At 56.5% G+C, this 21,057-nt stretch overlaps 2 protein-coding genes across 5 annotated transcripts; one reads left to right on the top strand and one right to left on the bottom strand.

Moving 5' to 3' along the window:
* The first annotated feature begins 7,311 nt into the window (after positions 1 to 7,311).
* LOC114067736 (zinc finger protein 853-like) lies at positions 7,312 to 11,476 on the top strand. 4 transcript variants are annotated; one of them, XM_027903386.1, is made up of 8 exons: positions 7,312 to 8,115; positions 8,457 to 8,533; positions 9,023 to 9,271; positions 9,903 to 10,031; positions 10,329 to 10,493; positions 10,610 to 10,771; positions 10,865 to 11,122; positions 11,323 to 11,476. In XM_027903386.1, the coding sequence occupies exons 1-7, from the start codon at positions 8,097 to 8,099 to the stop codon at positions 11,090 to 11,092; spliced, it is 1,029 nt and encodes a 342-aa protein (XP_027759187.1). In that variant the 5' UTR covers positions 7,312 to 8,096; the 3' UTR covers positions 11,093 to 11,122; positions 11,323 to 11,476. The 4 variants fall into 4 exon arrangements, with proteins under 4 accessions (XP_027759187.1, XP_027759205.1, XP_027759196.1 ...); XM_027903404.1 differs by having other exon boundaries at positions 7,314 to 8,115; positions 8,448 to 8,533; positions 9,023 to 9,256; XM_027903395.1 differs by having other exon boundaries at positions 7,316 to 8,115; positions 8,448 to 8,533; positions 10,344 to 10,493.
* DHX38 (DEAH-box helicase 38) lies at positions 11,442 to 20,758 on the bottom strand. Its single transcript, XM_027903338.1, has 26 exons — positions 20,239 to 20,758; positions 19,806 to 19,993; positions 19,544 to 19,648; positions 19,064 to 19,229; positions 18,833 to 18,951; positions 18,637 to 18,713; positions 18,395 to 18,550; positions 17,577 to 17,738; positions 17,390 to 17,497; positions 16,725 to 16,837; positions 16,485 to 16,622; positions 16,077 to 16,263; positions 15,801 to 15,986; positions 15,228 to 15,368; positions 14,944 to 15,054; positions 14,755 to 14,871; positions 14,422 to 14,529; positions 14,219 to 14,331; positions 13,488 to 13,696; positions 13,248 to 13,402; positions 13,000 to 13,155; positions 12,790 to 12,924; positions 12,586 to 12,711; positions 12,086 to 12,181; positions 11,829 to 11,950; positions 11,442 to 11,708 (listed from the first exon to the last, which is right to left on the bottom strand). Exons 1-26 carry the CDS (start codon positions 20,559 to 20,561, stop codon positions 11,624 to 11,626), a joined length of 3,702 nt encoding a protein of 1,233 aa, XP_027759139.1. The 5' UTR covers positions 20,562 to 20,758; the 3' UTR covers positions 11,442 to 11,623.
* Between the last annotated feature and the right edge of the window lie 299 nt (positions 20,759 to 21,057).

The raw sequence follows: 21,057 nt of genomic DNA, 5'->3' as shown, positions 1-21,057 counted from the left end.
CTGCTTCCAGTCTGTGCTAATTCCTCTCTGTGGTTTGAAGAAAATGCTGTCTCCTGGTGCCTGTCACCTCCTGGCTGCACAGATCTCTGCTGCTGGATGGCAATCTGAAAGGATGCTGGTGGGAAATCCCGGGAAGCTGGTTTCTGATCTGAGTCAGTCACACTGCTGGTGCAGGGATGCACTCCATCACATGCAGGCATGGCACGGGGGGTTCCATGCGCCTTGGCACAGGCTGCAGTCGATAGCCCTGAGCAGGAATCCACAGTCATATTATACTGTCTAAGAAGCTTAAAATCAACTGTGAAGTTTCAGCATAGCTACAAACCCCTGTTTTCTGTTTCTCCACTGGTAGCTTGTTCCAGGAGGAGACAGTGCAATTTGGTGATTGATTCCTGGAGTCTGGCTGGTGCATCTGCACTGGGGTATAGAGGGCACAGACCCTGCCGTGATGCCCAGAACACTCTGCCAGTGCCAGCCACCCCCAGCTCACAGCTCCAGAAGCAGAATCAGAGCATTCCATCAATGTGAGTGGATATTTTTCTCTCATTTAAATGTATAAGTTATTTTTGAATGCACATGAACTTTGAGGGCCCACCATAGCCTGTGTGAAGCAGTCTAACACAGCACACGACATTCAAAAAAACACCTGCTTTTTGTTTTCTGGTTATTACCTGCTAATTTATGGGGTGCTGCTGGTTCTTATATTGAAGGGACAAAGAGGAATCACACTGCAGACAACTTCTATTTGCCAAACTTGATACTATAATCCTCTTCAGTCATTTCTTTTCCAGGCTAAAGACACTATCCACCTTTTCCTCACATGGAAAATACTCTTTGCATTTGATCATCCTTGTTGCTCTTCTCTGAAACTCTTCCAAATCATTTTCTTGAGAGAGGCAGACATAGCTGCATATAGAAATCACAGCGTGCTTCCACCATGGATCTGTTCAGTGGCAGAACAGTGATCTGCTCTGCATTATTTTCCTGATAATTGTTAACAGCCAGTTTGCCTTCTGGACTGCTCCTGGGCACTAAGCAAACATTTCCACAGCTCCATCTCTTCATCCCCATCTGGTTGTATCTAGCACAGCTCCAGGCCCTCACTCCCAAGGAGGAAGAGCTAGAGCAGCTGGGACTGCAGTGAGATCTTGTGAGAAAGACGGTGCAAATGCCCTCATCAAGATTAGGTCTACCTGGCTGTGTCATACCTTGGAGACTGGGGACAGCTGCTAAACATTGAAAAAAAGAAGAAATAATGATACAAGGTCAACCTCACCACACTGCAGACCTGGCCTCTCCCAGGCAGGTCTAGCCTCAAGCGTCTGCCCACCTGAGGGGCTGAGTAACCCTGTGGGGAGAACTCGGGAGCCAGCTCTTCACCAGAGCCAGGCACAACAGCCAGGAAGGGGCCACATTTGCCCTGCACTTGGACACAGAGCCTTCTTAGGCAAAATACCTGCCCCCGTGGAGTCTGGACACCTTTACCCACTGAGACCCCACCTTCACCATCACATGGAGCACTAAGGTCATTGTGGTACAGGCACAGGAGTGCTGGTGGCCCAGGGACAGGCAGCCCACACGGGGCAGGGCTGATGAGCAGCCAGCCCCATCACCCAGGAGTTCTGGGACCTCTCACCACCCATCATGAGCATCACACGCATGGCTCCATGGGGAATGCTGCTGGAGCCAGATGGATCAGCTCTAGCATGAAGCCCTACCCAAGAGCACAAATAACATCATGTTGCTGTGGTCCTCCTTTGCACTCCCTTCCTGCAGATTCCCAGAGTGAAGCAGGAATGGATTGGGCAGCATGATCTCCTGTACCTGCAGTCAAGAAAACTTCACCATGTTACTGTGGAATTCAGTAACTTGTCTGGCTAAGGCAGCTTCAGACAGGCATTCGGCTGCGCTTGAAGACATCAAGAGATGGCAAAAGCATAACATCCTCCCCGGCAGTCAGTTCCTTTGCATCACTCCTACTGATTTTTTTTCTGCGATTACTGCTGTGTCAACAGGGCTAATGAAGCTCTCTATGCAGCATAAGTATAGGTCTCAACTTTGTTTCCCGTTGGTTTTATGCTTTATCTTAGAATACTCCTTTCTTTTTTGCCAGAGACTTAAGGTTAACCATGGAAAGGGAAAGGTTTCTGCCTCCCTTCAGCCTCCATGTTTTCCCAACCTTTTCCCACCCACTGCTGCCATCACTGCTGACTTGAAAGAGATGGCTGTCCAGGTGCACCATCCCTCTCTCCCAGACTTAGTGGCTGTAACTGCAAGAACCACCGATGCCTTGTGTCCTGTGACCAGACCTGAGCAGTGCTTGTTCCTCACTTGTTCCTTCCTTCTTCCAGCAGGATCTGTGCTTCCTGCTGATTTCTGACTCATGGTTCCTTATAGGAACATGATAGCTCCTACACAGCTTGTGTATGTCCTTAACCCACAGAATCAAGAAAACAAGATGCAACTGGCAGCAGAAGCAGTGGAAATGGTGCCATGATGGCACGAATACACAACAGCCCCAAGAGCACTGCCAGCACATGGATGGTGGGCAGGAGGTGGCCCTAGGGGCTGCTGCACCCCTGCAGGGTCACTCCCGTGCTCTTCTGCACCTTCCACTGGCCCTAGGAGGAAGCATTTAAACCCAACCAGCACTGGGCACCCTGCTCCAGCTGACCCTGCCTAAACAGGACGAGGGGATGAGCCAGGTCACCCTGTCTTTGAGCAATGGGAATGTCATAGGTTGGCTCCTGTGTGACTGGGCTGGGTGGGCCCCCACATGCACCAACACTCCCCACTCCAAGGTTTCATGGGAACAAGTGGCGGATGAAGGGACAGAGGAGACATGAAGCACTGCTGTCCACTCTGGGATGTGGCCTGGGCTCTCAGTGTGCACAGAGAATACAGCAGGGCAGGTCCCGACCCATTTTTGCCACTGTGGGTGTTTCTCCCTGCTCTGTTTTTACACATCCAGTTTGTTCTCTCTCCATTTCCTGGCGAGGACCCTCTCCTGAGAGCTGCCGTGGTTTTTTAATAAGTATTTTTCAAGTAGCTGGCCGAGACCCCGGGAAGGATAATGAGATCATTCCCACTGCGGAATGCAAAGCCTGCAAGCCTGTCCCGGTTGTTGTCGCTCCCAGTGGACTCTGCCCACGCTGCCGGTATTGCTGTTGCTGTTCCTCATCCCAAACACAGGAGTGTGCCCCGGGCAGCATCTGATGGGATCGGGCCAGGATACGGCTCCCTCCCAACGGGAAGACCCGGCTATTGTCACTAGAACCGCTCAGAAATAACCTTCAAGACTCATTAAAATTCCACCGACGCAAACGCTGATCCCATTCATGAATCCCACTCCCCTTTCAGGACTCGCCGGCCCTCCACCTGCTATGGGCCGGGGCTGCGCTGCGGCGGGGGCGCCGGGCACCCCAATCCCCGGGCACCCCCGCACGGGCACACCGGACACCTCCGCACGAGCACCTCGGGCCCAGGCAGCGGTCCCGGCGCGCCGCCCAGCCCCGACCGTGACCGCGGCGGAACAAGGGTGCCTGAGGCGTGCCCGGGGGTGCCCAGGAGGTGCCGGGGGGTGCCCTGCAGTGCCCGGGGGGTGCCCTGCAGTGCCCGGGAGGCGCCGGAGGGTGCCCTGCAGTGCCCAGGAGGTGCCGGGGGGTGCCCTGCAGTGCCCGGGGGGTGCCCTGCAGTGCCCAGGAGGTGCCGGGGGGTGCCCTGCAGTGCCCGGGAGGCGCCGGGGCCGCCGGGGCGGAGCCGCCCCCAGCGCCAGCAGCGCAGCGCGGGCCGAGAGCGACCCCTGCCGGGCGGGGGCCGGAACGCGCAGGAGCGGGGTCTGTTCTCCCGCACCGCCCGGGCCCCCCTGGGTGCCCGGCGGACACCCCCGAACCCCCGATCCCGGCACACCCGCGTGCCCGCACCCCTGTCCCCCTGTCCCAGGGACTCCTGGTTTTTTTCACTTTCTGCTTTCCTTTCTCCCCCAATCCTCTCTCAGCCCCCGCCCACCACTGGGACAGGTTGCACAGAGGAGCTATGGCTGCCCCATCCCTGAAGTGTCCAAGACCGGGTTGGACGGGGCAACCTGGTCTAGTTGAAGGTGTCCCTGCCCATGGCGGGGAGTGCAACAAGATGAGCTTAAGGTCCCTTCCAACCCTGACCCTTTCACGATTCCTCGATCCTGCAGCAGGCTCTGCCAAGCAGCCACATGCCATCTCTGTCCACAACCAGCCCCTGATATAGCCATTCCTGCAGTTCTCCAAAGCTGTCCAGGGCTCTCCAGACCCTTTCCCACACAAATCCTGGGATACTTGGTTGGGCTTTTGTTTTTTTGTTTGTCGTTTCCCCTTCCCGGCACAGGCTGACGGAGGGGGCCCAAAACATGTTTGTTTTATTCTGAGGTCAGAGTTGGGCTACCGGAGGATGGAGTCCAATCTAGCTCAAAATGTATAGCTATTTTTTCCTGTGGTTACAATTATTTTTAACACTAGTAATCTTTTATGTGCAAAACTTCTGCAGTTGTTCCATAACTCAGGAATAGTTGAAAGGAGGTTAATCAAACATCTGAATTAAATGTATTTTTATGCTCAGCATGGAAAACTTTAGCTGCAAACAGAAGTGTTCCAGAAGGAGTTTGGCCCAAGTCTGTGGCCATGTTTGTGGTCCCCAGCCTGCAGACGGTGACACACAGGTGACCTCAGCTCCCCTGCTGCTCAAGCACATACCCCTGGGCAGGTTGGGAGCCTGCATACAACCTCCAGCTCAAAGCCTGAGATAGCTCACCTGGTGCCTGGGGCACTGCAGAGATGCCCACGGATGGGTACCCTGGCTCAGGGCACCAGGGGGGCAATGAAGACCTCACTTGGTATGTCCCACCCCACCGTGGCACCACCAGCATCACTGTCTCCTTTGGGATCAGGCACAGGTGAGCAGAGCTGGAAAAGAGCTGTCCAGATTTGTTTCCAAGTGGCTGTGGATGACCACAGTGTCCAGCTTGTTCTGCCCACAGGTAACCACTCCTGCGTGTGCTGCACTCCAGTTTCAGTTTGGCTTGTCTCATCTCAGCCATCAGACTGGCATGCACTTTCACCTGCTGACCCAAGAGCCTTCTGCTAACAGCTCCATTCCCATTTTCCGCTTTTACATTCTGATATGTGACCAAATTACCCCTCACTCTTCACTAAATCCCTCACTCAGCATCACTTAAATCATACAGGCTGACGCAGTGCCTGTGTCTCCTCCTAGAGCCTTTCCCAGAGTTCCAAGGTCCCCCTACACCATGAGCAGTGGGAGCATGTGGGCCCCCACTGCCACCAGGGCCATGTACCACCATGGCTGGACATTTGGCTCCACAAGCAGCCGCTGGCATGCCCTGCACAGTGCTGGGATGTGCCAGTGCAGTGGCTGCTACTGCATGAGCTGCTTTTGCATTCACATAGGTACAAGCAAGACCTCAACTCATCCCTCCTTTGGCTCCCCTTTGTGAAATGGGGATCACAGCACTTGTTTTGCTGAGGCCCTGCAGTTCTGTTCATGAATATAAAGTGGTCTGAGCTGCTGTGGTGGAAGGTGCTGGGTTGGACAAAGGGGCACCAATGGCCCAAAGCTGACGGAGCCCCAAGCAGTGTTCTCACCCAGTTGCGCTGTGTTTGCTAAGCCGAGTGTGTAATCGGCACACACAGGAGACATGTTGGCTTGGGCTGTGTCACACTCAGCAGCTCAGAGTGCTCTCACTGCGCACTCACACTCCCCAAGAGGGGCCGTCGGCATCTGCACAGCCACTGAGGATGGTGAGGAGCAGGCAAGGATGGAGCTGGCGGTGGCGGAAGCGCGAGATGGGTGTCATCGGCACGCGGCCATGGTGCCATCCTCAGAACAGAGAACATCCAAACCTCCCTCCTCCCCCCCACCCTCTGCCCGCCAGCTCTCCCGAATGAAGTCCCAGCTTTGTTTTCCTGATTTCCATTTTGTATCCTAAAATATTCACTCCAAGTTCCGCTTGACAGACAGCCCTAATCTAATCTCCATGTCTGCTTTCTAATTTTCGCAGCCGGGATAAAACAAATTGGCTGGCGTTAATTGCCTGTGCAGCGGCCTGGAGCTCTGAGCCGTGATTTACGAGCTCGGAGCAGGCGCTCTGCAACACATTTTTCTTAATTTATTTTTAATGAGTCTCTCAATTAATTTTCTTGGAAACATCTTAATGATGTTGGAGGCGGGTGTTAATGAGGTTTGTACCAGTGCCTCATTTTGCATATTTTAAAGTTCTGAATGGCATCATGAGCAAACTCCTGGTCCTAAGACAGAAAAAAGGTTAAGGCTAGAGAGAGGCACCCACCTGGGCTGACAAGGCTGCCCTGACTGAGGCTGAGAGGCTGCATGGGCCAGTTGGGGACTGTGAGCATTGTGAGGTTGAAGCCAGCTGAGCCTGCAGGGATGGCAGGACTTTGGCAGCATGGTGAGACCAAGGGGCCACACTGGGGCATGGCTGGTGGCCAGATGCTTCTTAAGAGACAGAATGAAAGCCTGGAGTCAGCACCTGGGCACTGAAATACCTGTGCTGGCATCCCCCATGTTGTGGGTGTCCCATCCCCTGCATCCCCCAGCCAGACCCTTTGGATAGGAGCACCCTGGGACACAAGATGGGGCTGCCTGGGGCTCCGGCTGTGGGGTGCTCCAGGGTGTCTCTGCCGGCCTGCAGGGTCCCCAGTAATTGCTGGTGTGTGTGCCAGCGAGAGGCAGCGGCAGGATTGCCTTTGTTTTCTCCCAGCATGTCAGTCTTCATTAAACCAGAGGAGAATGAAAAAGGATTCACTTTTGTCCCAGTCTGAACGCGGCAGCTGTTTAATTTCAATTAACGTGGCACTGAAAAGAATAACATTACGGCAGTAATTAAAGTGAGACAACTCCCACCCCCAGGACTGCAGCTCACTGAGCAGAAGGGCCAATTTGACCACCCCGTCCCCTCAGCCCCAGCCAAGCATAAGTGGGCAGCTGTGGGTCAGGGCTGTGGTGCTGCCCCACAGGCTCATAGAGAGCTGGAGCAGGGTCAAGCCCTTCCAGACAGGCACAGCTCAGCATGGTGTGGAACATGTGTTGGCTCATTGCAGCATGGCATCGCATATGGCATGATGAAACATGGCACAGCACAGCACACAGCACGAGGCTCTGTGCCCCACGGATCCTCTGTGCCCCATGGAGGCTCTGTGCCCTGGATGTTGCTGCCTGAACAAGATTGAAAGCTGCAGGGAAATTTTGTTCCCTTGCACTGGCAGAAATTATGGTCAAATTGTGTTCTGGTCAGGGGGGGTCAGCAGCCCTGTTAGCAGCACTGTTGGTGCTGCGCCTGCTCCCACTGCCTGTGGCTGCGACCCGCTGGTGGAGCAGGTCGTCATAGCAACCGATGATTTCTATTATGGTACATCTGCGTTCACCTTCTGGGCCCAGCCTGGCCTTGGAAATTTCCAGTTAAAACACTTACCTGTGAAACTGCACTGAGCGTCGGCAAGGGACAGCACACAGCACAGGGAGCCCTGTGCCACTGACACAGGCCAGTGGCAGTTCTGTGCCCACACTCAAGGTGCGACTGGCACTCAGGACCCGCTCTGCTGCTCCGAGCACCCAGGCACTGTGGGGTGGCCCCAGGCAGGGCGAGTCTACCGGCCACACACGCGCTCAGCCTCCTCTGGGCACACTCTGCCTCTACTGGGGCCTGTGGCCTGCGGCTCCACCAGGACGTGCCCCTGCAGTGGATCTCCCTGGCCCTGCCCCGAGCAAGAGGTGCGAAGCAGAGGGGCCACACTAGGGAGGCTGCTGTGCCTGGCTGTCCCAGGGCACAGCCCCAAGCGTGACACCACTGTTGGTCCCGTTGCCACCCAGCCTGGGCCACAGGCCTGTGGTGTGTCCTGGGGCCAGCCACAGGCTGAGTTCAGTCTGAGGACAGGGCAGTGGCAGCGTGAGGGTGGCAAGGCCCTGGCACAAGGGTGTTGCCGTGTCCTGGCCCAGTTCTGAGGATGATAACCAGAACGTGGTGACCTCATAGTGGCAGACAGGGAAGTGTCACGGCCTGCTGTGGACAAAGAGCAGTGAGGAGGATCATGGCCCAGGAAGACTGCGGTGAGGACTGTGGGCAGGTGGGGCCAGGTCCTGCTGAGTGTGGGCTGCGGTCCTACACAGCTCTACCCTGCTTTTCTAGAGGCTCAGCCTCTCCTGCTGGCACCAGGTGCTCCTCTGATGGGGAGTGGCAGTGCCAATACCATGGGATGGTGGGGTTGCCCCAGGCAGGGCTGGGTGACATCCCTGGGACTGAGTGTTGTCTGGTGCCACAGGAAAGGCCTGTCCCCTGTTGTGGTCCTTCCAGCAGCAAGGGATTGGCCAAAATGTGGCACATCCAGGGAGGTTCCTGTACCTCAGGGCCAGCCTGAGGGTTCAAAGGTATCACTGTACAGGGCTACCAGAGGCAGAGGAGATAACACCCGAGCTGAGCGACTCCATCCAGCAGCTTCAGCAGGAATCAGAGGCCTGGCAGTCCCAGGTGAGCAGTGCCAATCCTGTGCTCAACCCAGGGGCTGGTCGTGTGGCCACAGGCTGGTGGCCAGGTGGTACAGGAGACGCTGGCCAGCCTTGACTGAGTCACAAGACAGCTCGTCCCCAGGGCTGGGGAGAGCACAAGGGCTTGGAAGTATCCACTCTTGCTGGGGTTGCACTGGTCCCATGGCTACCACTTCCCATAGTGCCACAGTTCATGCTGGTGTCACTGCAGTGCTGAGGACCAGTGGTGTTGGGGGCTTGACCATTTGTGAGCCCAGGGGGGTTGTATGTGTCACACACACTCATACAGAGGGTGGTGGTGTCTGGGGGTGGATAGGGTTGCACGCACCTGTCAGCAATATGCTCTGTTGCTGCTCTGCACTAAACCAGGACTGCCAGAGTTGTCCTGCCCTGGTGTCTGCCCAGGCAGGAGCTGCAAGATGGGCTGGCCACAGTGATGAGCTGCACAGATGCTGCTCACACCATGTCCTAGGGCCAAAGGCAATCGCTGGTGCCGGAGCCACAGCCTGGGGAGCCCAGAGTATGCCAGGACACACAGCAGCAGGAGCTGGAGCCAGCTGAGGTACTGGTCACAATACAGTCACTGCAGCGGGACCTGGACTTCTGCAGGGATGTGAACCGCAAGAGACTGGCCCAGCTGCAGCAGCAGGAGTGTGAAATGGAGCAGGAGCATCAGGACTTGGTCCTTCTGATGAAGCAGTGCCAGGTGCTGATGGACAAGGTACCAGTGTTGGACACAACAGCTGCAGGCCACGCTGCATGTGTCCCCCACTGCCTTCCCATCACAGGCACCATGCCTGCCCCACAGCCTGTGCAAACAGCTGGTGAACCCCCATGGGAGGGTAGGGGATGTCCTGCCAGCCACACAATGGACAGGGTTGTAACACCACACTCTGTATGGAGCAGCACAGTCACAGGACAGGCATGGCTGGCACAACCCAGTCCACCCAGCTGAGCTGGAAGACTGCAGCCCCCAATGGCCCCACTGACACTCTAGGCACTGTCCCAGGGCTGGCAGCACTGCTGCAGTCTGCAACTTCATCAGCGAGCTAAGATAACCACTCTCCCTGTGACCATGCTCTATCACAGGTCAGGGACCACAGGGATGGCTTTCTAGGGCTGCTGGCTGTTCAGCAGACACTGCCACAACAGGGAGGACACTGTGGAGGCTGCACAGAGATGAGAGCCAGCAGCCTTCCTGCCTCCCATCTGGTGCAGGCCACATTCCTCTGCCACAGGCCCTCCCCCCACAGCTCATTGTCCATGGGTTGACACAAAGTGGTTCCATCTCCAGCCCCAGCTCTGCACAGCAGGGGCACAGGGTGATCCCACATCCTACTGGCTACCCACAGGTCAGTGATGCATCCCTCCACCTGAAGGACCAAGCAGTGCAGACAGAGGTCACCTCCAACGTGGCTGCCCACAGCCATTCTGTCACCAGCCATGATATCCCAGCAGAGAGCAGAAAGCTCCTTGAGCAGGTCAGTACCAGCAACCCCCAGCCATTGCACTAAGTCTAGGGGGAAGTAGCCAGGGAGGCACAGGAGCCAGTACATCTGGTGTCCCAAAACACGCTGCAGGGCTGAGCCCTGCTCCACTTTCCCCAGAAACTCTGGGGTGGGGTGGGTGGCAGCAATGCCAGCCTGTCCCCACCGCCTCGCACAGCCGGCACCAGCCGGCCCGGAGCTTCCTGCAGCACAAGGAGGGCAGCTGTGCCCCTGCTCAGGGAAAGGCACACTGCACGAGACCAACCCACCAACACACTGTCTTCTCTGCAGCTGGGGACACAGGAGCAGAGTCAGGACCTGCAGCACAGCCCAGCTCAGTTGCAGGAGCAGTTGGGAGCCACCGAGGCCCAGAAGAAGCAGAGTCTGCAGCAGCTGAGCGGAGCCGAGGAGACCATCCAAGGCCCACATCAAGAAGTGGTAGAGCTGCAGCAACAGGTGAGGGCAGGGCAGGACAGGGCAGGAATGCAGCCTCAGTGCCAGGGCCCTCTCCTGCCTCCAGGAGAGGCTCAGCCTGCCCATGGTGCAGCCAAACCACTCTCCCTGCCCCACAGCTTTGTGGGCAGGTGCAGGACACAGCCAACCTGCAGAAAGAACTGGCCCAAGCCCGGCGACAGAGCACCAAGCAGGATAAAAAGATTGCAGTCCACAAGACACAGAGCCAGCAGCTCCATCAGGGGCTGAGGAAGAGCTCCCAGGAGCAGAGGAAGCAAGAGGTAAGGATGTCTCAAGCCTTCCTGTGGGACACCAGGAGTCTGTCCTCAGGCCATCTTTCTCACTGTGCTACTTTGCATGTCTACTCCCTCCAGGAGAGCCTGCATGACCTGAGCAGACTAGCCCAACACTGGCAGCAGCTACATGTAGACAGTGAGAGAGCTCTGGCTCTGCGAGAAGAGGAGCTGGTTGTCTGCAAGGTGGAGCTGGCTTTCCTTATGGAAGAGCTCAGCAAGGTGACAGAGCAGGTGCAGGATACAGACGGGCATTCAAGATACACCAGGCAGGATGTAAAACCCACACCTCACAGTCAGAACACCTGAGCAGCCCCACAAGTGGCAGCAGCTGAAAAAGTGAGCAGAATCCCTGGCACAGCCTGGCCTGAAACAGGGCTGGGCCAACAGTCCCAGGTGTGCAGGGACAGCTGGGCACAAGCTACCTGTCAAGGGCATGGGCTGTGGGAGAACTGCCTTTGCATGAGTACAGGCCAGGGTTGAAACAGGGACAGGCTGTCTTGTTCTCCAGGTCACTGAAATTCTATGCCTCCTTCCAGGTTCTACAGGGCAACAACCTGACAGCACCAGCCTCGCACAATTCTGCAGAGCTGCCTCCACCCAACACTCGCCTCTGGGACAAGAAGCAGCGCAAAACAAAGCAAGAATTAAGACTGACAACCTTTAAACAAATAAAATTCTTTCTGTTCTGTAGCAAAATTAGTGCCAAGCACCAAAGCCTTCTTGGGCTACAAGCTGTAGAGATCTCACAGAATACAGTGATCAGGGGTGTAGGGCACTCTCCTGAGACTCAGCTGCTCCTGGAAGTCCTTAAGTCCCAAAGCAACAGGTACTGCCTTCTCAGAGGCCAAAGCGGGCGGGGGTGCGTCGTGGCGTCAAGGGCTCCCCCTGTTCCTTCCGCCCAGGGGTGTAGATTTTAGTAGATCTGTTGGAGAGGATGAGGGTGATTAATGGAAAATGCAACCTTTCTCTGTGCCAGAATGCCCATGGGGAAGCTGGGATGCTCCATGCAGGCAAGCCATGGCCAGGCAGGGCCAGCACCCACCTTGCACTGCCCAGCGGGTTACGGCGCTCCTGCTCCTCCCGGCGGGCACGCAGCTGCTCCTCGGCCAAAGCCATCTCCTCCTCCATGGCAGACACTTCCTCCTTGGCACGGCGGCGGTTCTCCTGGAGCAAGGCAGCAAGGTCAGGGACAGGAGAGGGATGGCCTGTTCCCTCCATGTGAAAAAACACATACACAGCAGCAGAATAGGCACACAGTGGGCCTGCCATCTGCCAGCTCATCTTGGACAGGAGACTTACCTGGCGTGACTTGCCAGCATGCTTGATACTGTAGAACATGGGACCCAGCTCTGCCAGCCACTCTCCATCCACAGCAGTGACACACTGCATGTATTCCTGTAGGGACAGAAGTGAAGACCAGGATAGCAGGATGGTACTCTGGGGGCCTGGGCACCATGACCAGAGCCATGGCAGCTCCCTTCCTCCCCCACTTGCTGATGGCACATCTCAGGCTGGGACCATACCCCTTCCAGAGAATTCCTCCTGGCCCCAAGAGGCCCCCTGCTATGGGTTGGATTTGGTGAGACCACAAGAAGGTTCAAACATGTCCCACAGAGGCCAGGGAAAAATACTGGGAAAGGGACGAACAGGCCTCTGCAGATGACACAGACATGCCTAGTTGGTACAGATGGGAAAGGCTGAGAACTGCCACTCAAACAGATCCCAGTCTCATAGCAAAGCCCTCCCATCTCCCTCACAGCACTTATCACCCTTCCTGCTAGCCCTCAGCTCAAGCTCACCTTTGTGGTCATAACCAATTCGTGATACACAATGTAGTCTGGCGTGTAGCCCATGCCAAACAGAGAGCTCGTGGGGTGCAGGTGGCAGGGCATGCCTGTGCGGATGTTCACATACTCCCCAATGCCCTGCAAAAACAAGTGTGCTTAGTCCACCTGATCCCAGGCAGGGCCTCACAGCCTCCAGACAGCTCAGACACCTCTCACCTTCAGCTTTGCAGCCTGATGGAAATACGCAGCACAGATGCACTTCCTGACAACATCCCAGTCTGTACCACAGGACGCCAGGCTCATCCGCTGCTGCACCATAATGTCCTTGAGCTGGGCACGCACCTCCCGCACCTGCAAAGGTGTGTGCTGGTCAGAGCCCTCACCTGCACAAGGCTCCCTCCCCCAGCCTCATGGCCACAGCCTCACCTTCCGCATGGCCTTAGCATGGATGAAGTGCTGATTGCACCACAGGGTAGAATAGTTGTTGTTTTTCCACTGCAGGTAAACATTCAGGTAAGTCAAGTGATCACTCTCTGGAACAGCAAATTTCTCCCGCACTTGGTCACTCTCTTCCTCTCGGCCCTGAAGAGTGAGCAAAGAACACGGGTTAGTCGTGGAAAAAGCAGGAAGCCCAAGCAGGAAAAGGCCCCAAGCTGATGGAACGAAACGGGTACCTTAGGCCGGTAAAAGATGGCAGGCACAGACAACATGGAGACAACGAGCAAGATCTCAGAGCTGCAACCCATGTCGCAGGAGACTATGAGCATTTTGGAGAGTGCAGGGTCCAGTGGGAACTCCACCATGAGACGTCCTGTTGAGGTCAGACCACCTGTAGGAACAGCACAGGGATCACTGATCAGCAACTGGGCAGGTCCCAGTTCCATGTGCTGGCAGCTTGCCCCAGCAGCCAATACCTGTGTTATCCAGGGCCCCCAGGATCCACAGTTGGTACATGGAGTTCAGCATGTTGTCCTCAGGGGGCGGATCCATGAAGTGGAACTGCAGCAGGTCCTGCACACCCAAGGACTTGAGCAAGAGCACTACATTGGCAAGGTTGGTGCGCTGGATCTCGGGCACCGTGGTTGTCAGTAGCTCATTCTTGTAAGCACTCTGAGTGTAAAGCCTGGGAACAGATGCCAAGAGCATGCTCCTCCTGTTCTGGTCACTGTATTCCTTACAGACTTGCCAGCCTCTAGCCAGCCCAGCCCAGCCCAGCCCAGCCTGGCATGGCACATGGCAACAACCCTCCACCCAGACAGCGGGACCCTCGGGAGGCACCTCTACCCCAGCCGAAGTCTGTCCTCCCCAGCACATCGGGGTGTTTGGGCTGCAGCACAGCACCTGCCCAAGCACAGCCCTTCCTTGGTCTCAGAGCAAAGCCTGGGAAAGGCCTTTGGCTTGGCTGTTATCCTGACAGCATCCAGGGCAGAACAGCCACAAGTGAAGATGGGCACGGGAAGAAGCTGGAGCACATCCTTTTCTCTGCAGAGGCACTGGGTCCAAAGGAGAAGTCCTTCAGGCCTGCCTGCTGCCCACATCCCCCCAAGGTTCAAGATAATGAACAGCTCCAGTGAGAAAAAAACATACTTAACTTGATGCCAAGCTGGGGATACAAGAGGAACAGGAACACCAGTGATGTGCCTACCTGAAGCAGTGGCCTGGGCCTGTCCGGCCAGCTCGGCCTGCCCTCTGATTGGCATTCGCCTGACTGATGGGGTAGATCTGCAGCGCATCCATGCCTATGCGGGGGTTAAAAACCTGCAGGGCACAAGATCAGATGGAAGTAAGAGGAAGGCCGGATCACAATCGCAGCAGAGATCACAAACAGTACAGGAAATCCTAGCTGACCTTCAACTTGCAGTAGCCAGAGTCAATCACAAACATGATGCCATCCACTGTCAGTGAGGTCTCTGCAATATTAGTGGCAACGATGCACTTCCTGACCCCGTCGGGAGCCTGCAAGCACACTACACATCAGTCACTTCCCTGGGCGAGGCTATGCTCCTCTCGAGAGGAGAGTGGAGCAGCAACACAGAGCCCCAAGTGACAGCTGAAAGGGGGGACATGCTTTCCCTCCATATTCAATATAGAGACATGTCTGCATCCCTCCCTCCTGCTCTGTACTGTCTCCTGCTCCAGTTTTCCCTGTCCCCACCCCCATCACAGAGCACACATCAGCACCTTCTGGAAGATCTTGGCCTGCAAGTCCGAGGGCAGCTGAGAATAGATTGGCAGTACAGCAAGAGCAGGTGCCTTCTCCAGCTCCTCAAGGTGCTCCACAATTTGCTCTGAGGTCACCTAAACACAAAGAGGGGCATAAACATCAAAATGAAACAAGGGGGTAGGACAGTGCCTGCCCTTCCAGCTCACCTCAATATCCTCCTGGCCAGGCATGAAGACGAGGATGTCTCCAGGAGCACCAGACAAGTGGACCTGCAGGGCTTGTTTCACTGCAGCCTCCACATAATCCTCCTGTGGGGTCTGAAAGGCAGAGCCCATCTTAACAAAGGTGAATAACCTCCCTGGCCTGTCCTGAGTGCAGCACACCATGGCCACTCCTCCCCTGACCTGTGTGTCCACCTCAGAGTACAGCACATCCAGGTCACAACCCCCTCCTGTCACAACAGCACTTCCCTCCACAACACTGACCATACCTTGCTGAAAAGAATATCCACAGGGAAAGTGCGCCCAGGAATGTGGAAAATGGGAACATTCCCAAAGAAGGAGGCAAACTTTTCTGCATCCATGGTGGCCGAGGTGACAACAAGTTTCAGATCTGAGCGTCGGGCCACTACCTAGAAAGCAAATGAAAGGAACAGTAAGGAAGGGGCATTTGTGCATGGTTGTGGGCTGCTTCCATTCTTACTGAGACAACAGCACAGGACAGAGCTTCTGCTGTAGTACAGAGGCACTGGTAGCTCATGCCAAATAGCACAGATGCTATATGATCTGTGCAGTTAAAAAGACCCACCAACCTCGGTCCAGGAAGCCTTAAGCTAGCAAAGATCTCTGTACTGAGAGTTCTGACACTCAGCCAGCAAGACTCTGGCAGCACTAGGAGAGATTTAACCCTCCAGAACCAGGAACCCAGATGCTGGAGCAGCAAATGCAGACAGAGATATAGCAGCTCTGCTTCCCTCTCCCAGACCTGGCAGAGAAGGGCTGTCCCTGCCAACACTCTGCTCAAAGTGCCCCCCGCTGCTGTCCTCTAGGCTGGGCTCACACACCTCCCGAAGCAGCCCGAAGAGCACATCAGTGTTGAGCGAGCGCTCGTGTGCCTCATCCATGATGATAGCACTGTAGTTGTCCAGGTCAGCCTCCCTCAGCGACTCACGGAGGAGGATCCCATCTGTCATGTACTTGATCACTGTGTTCTCGGACGTGCAGTCCTCAAAACGGATGGCATAGCCCACCTAGCAGGGTAGAGATACCAGCAAGTCTTCCAACAGCCCCATGCACTCACTGTCATCGGGTGGTACCCCTGCACCCCTTGCCAGACTCACCTCCTCCCCCAGGCGCACCCCCATCTCCTCGCTGACACGCTTGGCCACCGACATGGCGGCCACTCTGCGGGGCTGGGTGCAGCCGATCATGCCGTAGTCAGTGTAGCCGTCCTCGTGCAGGTACTGTGTCAGCTGGGTCGTCTTCCCACTCCCTGTCTCCCCCACCACAATCACAATGCTGTTGTCTCTGTGGAAAAGGAAAAAGTATTTCTTTGTACACTACAAAGAAGGGCTTCTGTGTTCACCAGCCAAGTGTCATCCTGCTCAGGCAGGAGCTGCCACCACCCACAGAAAGCAATGGGGTTTGTTCCCAAATAATACAGCTTCCAAATGGCCATTGAATCTAGAATTCCTCACCTGGGTTCCAAAACATAGGCCAATACTCTGGGGATGCCCTGGTAGCCATACCTGAGGATGGAGAGCAGTTCCTGCTGCACAGCAAAGATGGGCAGGTATTGTCTCTGCTCCAGGATCGATTTCTTCTTGGCAAACTCACTGCTGGCTTCACTTTTTTCTTTCATGTGTTCAGCAAACTTCTGCTCAGTCCTAAGGAAACATCACAAGTCCTGAAGCTGCCTCTCCACACACTCTGCTATACCCACAGCCCCCATCACCACCTGAGCAGAGTAATTCAGAGCAAGTCCCTACTTGTAATCCACTTTGCCATCTTCCGTCACCATTTCATCCTTCTCCTCTTCTTTCTTGATCCCCATAATGTCTCCCAGTTTAGTGCCTGCCAGCTCCCAGTGCTTGTGCTGAGCCTGGACGGACAAAAAGCAGCATAACTTTAAGACAAGAAGCACATACAATCCTACTTATAAGACTAGGAAAAGACATTTGTCCCACAATTTCCCAATGCAGAATGCACACCCCACTCTTCATCAGGTCTCCCTCTTCCAAATTTACTGGAGCAGAGTTTTAAGACACTGCTATGGATACAGGCACAGGATGAGCAACTGCCTCCTAAGAAAATAGTATGCCATACTGCCACCATACTGCCTGATGGCTGTCCCCAAGCTAACTGGCACTCTTCTCCCTGCTTTCTTCTTCCATGATCCAAATGTCCTTTGGATCAGCCTCCTCTGCCTAAGTGCACAGTGATTCATGTCCCAGGCAGTACCCGAGGCAATCACAGCACAGGAGCTGCTATGAGGCAATGCAGTGAGCTGTGCGGCCAAGATGTCCCAAGTCACAAAAATATGAACTCCTTATCATCACTGTTGCCAAAGCCTGAATTCTGCAGAGTCCAAACAAGGTTGTGAGGCACTACCTAACATGTACAGAGAGCAGCAAGCCAAAAGGTCACAGCATACCCTCTTACGCTCCTTCTGCTCCCTGTGCTTGCGCACCAGCTGACTGCCTTTCCGGGCTATGATGGCCAAATCCGAGGTGGCATCCTTCACAGGGATGACGGGCTCTGGCTGGAGGGAGGAGGCATTGCTTCAGTACAAAGGGCTCATACATGCACCTCATATCAGCACCTTCAGCTACAGCCTCTACCTGTTTGGTGAAGACAATCCTTCCATCTAGGAAAGGGGGCACCAGGTTGTGCACCAACAAATGAACTTTAGCAGAGTTATCCTCTTCAAAATCGTCGTCCACTTCAATCCGATGGACCACACCACTGGTCAGCATGCGATTCGTCTCCCAGCGCTCGTTATCCTGTAGGAAACAAAATCTCATAAACACACAGAAGACCCACAAAAAGCCCCAGAGATCACACCAGAACACTGAGCTCAGGTCTGGGTGCCACACTGGCAACAGGATGGAACTGATGGTTCTGACCTAGGGAGCCTGAAAGTGAGCACAAAGGAAGAAACAGTAGCTTGAAGTAGCGTACAAGAAAGAGACTGACCACGCAAGGCAATGGTCAATAGGACTGCCTCCAAGGAAATGCAGGACAGACATTGCCCACAAGACCCCTATCCCACTCAGAATGCGTGAAGAAGCCTGGACATAGGCCTGCTCATGTGCTGAGGACAGTTGCCCCCTGGGCGGCATCCACTGGGCCAACACTGGACAGTCCCAGTAAATGTACCTCACACCCAGAACAACAGGAGCACAGCCCTCTGCACTCCTGCTGCCTTGGACACTGCAATCCACCAACCACTCTAACTGCAAAGTCTGCCCATGTAGGAGACACAGAGCTGGAATTTCCAGGGGAACTCAATCACAGTTTGCCTGTGAGCCCTCCATCAGCCTGGGCCAGGACCAAGAGCGTCCTTCTCCACTTGACAGCAAGGGCTCAGCCCATGAGTCTCTCAAGAGGCAGCCAACCCCACGTGTTCAGAGCAGCCAATCCCACGTCTTGGCCCTACCTCATTGATCTGTCGCCGCTGTGCTGAGATCCGCTTCTGCTTCTGCTTGTGCAAGTGCTGCTCCCGCTTCTTCACATACTCCTCAGAGGAGTAGGCCAAGGGGTTATGAAACTCGTCATAGCCCTCATCCATCATGTACCAGTCCCGGTCAGCTTGCTGGGAAGTGAGAGGTGCAGCGCTGAGCTCTGCCTGGCCCCCACAGCCTGGCAGCCCCAAGCCCCTCACCTGCCCCCGGCTCTCACCCGCTGGTCATCTTCCCACTGCTGCCGCTCCTCCTCCGTCTCGAAGGTGATGCCCTCCTCCCCGTCCGCGCGCCGGCCTGCGGGCGAGACAGTTGGTCCAGAACACTCCCGAGGAAACCCCACAGAGCTGACAGTGTGCTGCAGGGAAGGGGATTCCGTGCCGCCTGCCCCAGGCAGTCCAGCTCTGACTCCTCACCTCTCCCCCGGGACAGCCGTGGCGTAGCCCCCAGGTGCTTCCTGTCGTCAGCCCACTCGTTGTACTTGTACGATGGGGTGGGCAATGGCGTCTTGTCCGAGTACCTGCTCCTCACAGACCTGAGAAGGCAGCATGAGTGAGGACATGGTGCCACAGCCTAGCACTGCTCCCAAGCACACTGTCCCCTTTCTGTAGCCCCACAGCCTACAGCCCTGCCCCAGGCACCAGTACCTGTCCCGCTCCCGCCGGTCCGTGTCCCGCAGTGACGATGGCCGGTGGCTGCGCTCCGAGTCCCGGTAGGAAGGTGTGGGTGAGGGAGATTCCCACTGTGAGCGACGGGCACTGCTGTAGCCACTATCATCTTCCTCCCAGCTGGAGCGAGATGGTGTGGCTGCATCTGGCAGAGGAGGTGGGGTTTGACACCTGATGTTCAAACAGTGGCCCCGAGCATCTGGAGCTACCTAACACCTTCTAGTGAGGAGCAGGGAGAGAGACTATTCATTTGCTCTCCCTCTAAGGGCAGGAGCTGACCAAGTGATTTCAAGGAATTGCCAAAGGGCCACACAGACCCAGAATAAATGCCACTCTGCAGAGATCTGCCAGATTTTCACACATCTCTGTCCTGACACAACCAGCAGGAAGCAAAAAAAAAAACCCAAGACCCTCTCTGTTAGGTCTCACACTAAGAGCTCTACTGGATCCCACTCCCACCTTTGGGCCGATGTCGAGGGCTCTCAGGTTCGCTCCTCCTGCTGCTTCGTTCCGATGAACCATCCCTTTCTGATCTGCTGCTGTGACGACTTCTGTCCCGCTCCTCTGTGAAAACAAAGTAGGATCAGGTGCCTATTACACATACAAGTTTCCTAAGTCTGCTGCAGAAATCATCACAAACATTAGCTAAGGACTACAAACAGGTGCCAGGACAAGCCCAGACCCAAAGGAAGAAGCACCACAAAGGTCTCTGAGCAGTTACCACGGTCCCGTTTACGATCGTGGTCCCGATCCCTACTGCGTTCCTTCTTCCGTTCCTTCTCCTCCTTGGAGGAGGCAAAGACTCCGTGTTCCCGACGCTCCCTCTCCCGCTGCCGGCTGCGCTCCCAGAACTCCTCGCTGACACCCCCTGTGTATGAAGGTGTCTCCACATGGACGGAGCGGTAATGCCTGGGCAGACAGAGCAGAAAGAAGAAACGCTCAGGAGTGCTAAACAACAGATGCCTTTCAGCTGGTCACGTACGGCTCCAGTTCCAAGCTCTGCCCTAGTGGCCCGCAGTCCCCCTCAGGCCTCCCTCCCCGCCACCCCGGAGGCCGCAGCCCCGTGACACCACCTGTGCTCGCCCCCCGCTCCCTTCCCGGCCGGTAGCGACCCCCGCGGGCATCACGAGCACCCCCGCCCCCGCAGACCCCACCTGTTCCTGCGAGCTTTGCGGCTGCTCCGGTCGTCCTCGTCCTCTTCCTCGTCCTCCTCCTCGGCGCTGCCCGCCTCGTCACGACCCTCTTCCCAGTCCTTGTAGGATGCGACCCGGGATCGCTTCCCCCCGGCCGCCTCCTCCTGGCGCTCCCGCCGCTTCTGCGCCGCCAGCACGTCCAGCCCCAGCAGGGAGGCGCGCGGGGCCGGCGCCTTGAAGACGTGCTGCTCGGCGCCCTGCGCCCGCTGCAGCAGCCCGCCCGCCTCGCCGCCCGGGCTCGTCCCCGACAGCCGGTGCAGCGACTCCTCGCTGACCGAGGCCATGGCGGCCGCCGTGGGCCCTGCCGTCGGCACCGCCCGCGGCTCCCTCAGCGACTGTAGCCCGGCTGCCCTGGCGCCGCCATGGCCACCCCACAGTGCTCCGCGGGAGGAGCCGCTCTAGCCCCGCGCACCATAGACACGGCGGGCAGAGCCTATGGGAGCGCCGCCCCGGCCGGTGAGAACCCCGCTGGACGAGCCGCGCTGCCGCTCCCGGCGGACTTCCGGCCGGGGGAGGGCCCGCGCGGTCACGTGGCCGCCGAGGCAGCGGGGAAGTCACGGAGGGGCGGGGCCGGCAGGAACAGCCCAGGGACAGCGAGCCCCAGCGGGGACAGCGAGGGACAGCCCCCATGGGAGCGGCCCGGGGACAGCGAGCCCCCCACGGACGCCCACACACCGCGGACGGCAGCGAGAACCTCCTAGAATCCCGGGCAGCCCCTGCAGCCCTGGGCCCTCCAGCCAACCGCTGGCAAAGGCTTGTAGTGACCCACTGGGATGTGGC

This window comes from Empidonax traillii, unplaced genomic scaffold (assembly GCF_003031625.1).
Source record: "Empidonax traillii isolate 1590-97213 ecotype Southwest subspecies unplaced genomic scaffold, ASM303162v1 scaffold23:size2178997, whole genome shotgun sequence".
NCBI lineage: Eukaryota > Metazoa > Chordata > Aves > Passeriformes > Tyrannidae > Empidonax > Empidonax traillii.
This window is presented reverse-complemented; position numbering and strand designations above follow the sequence as displayed.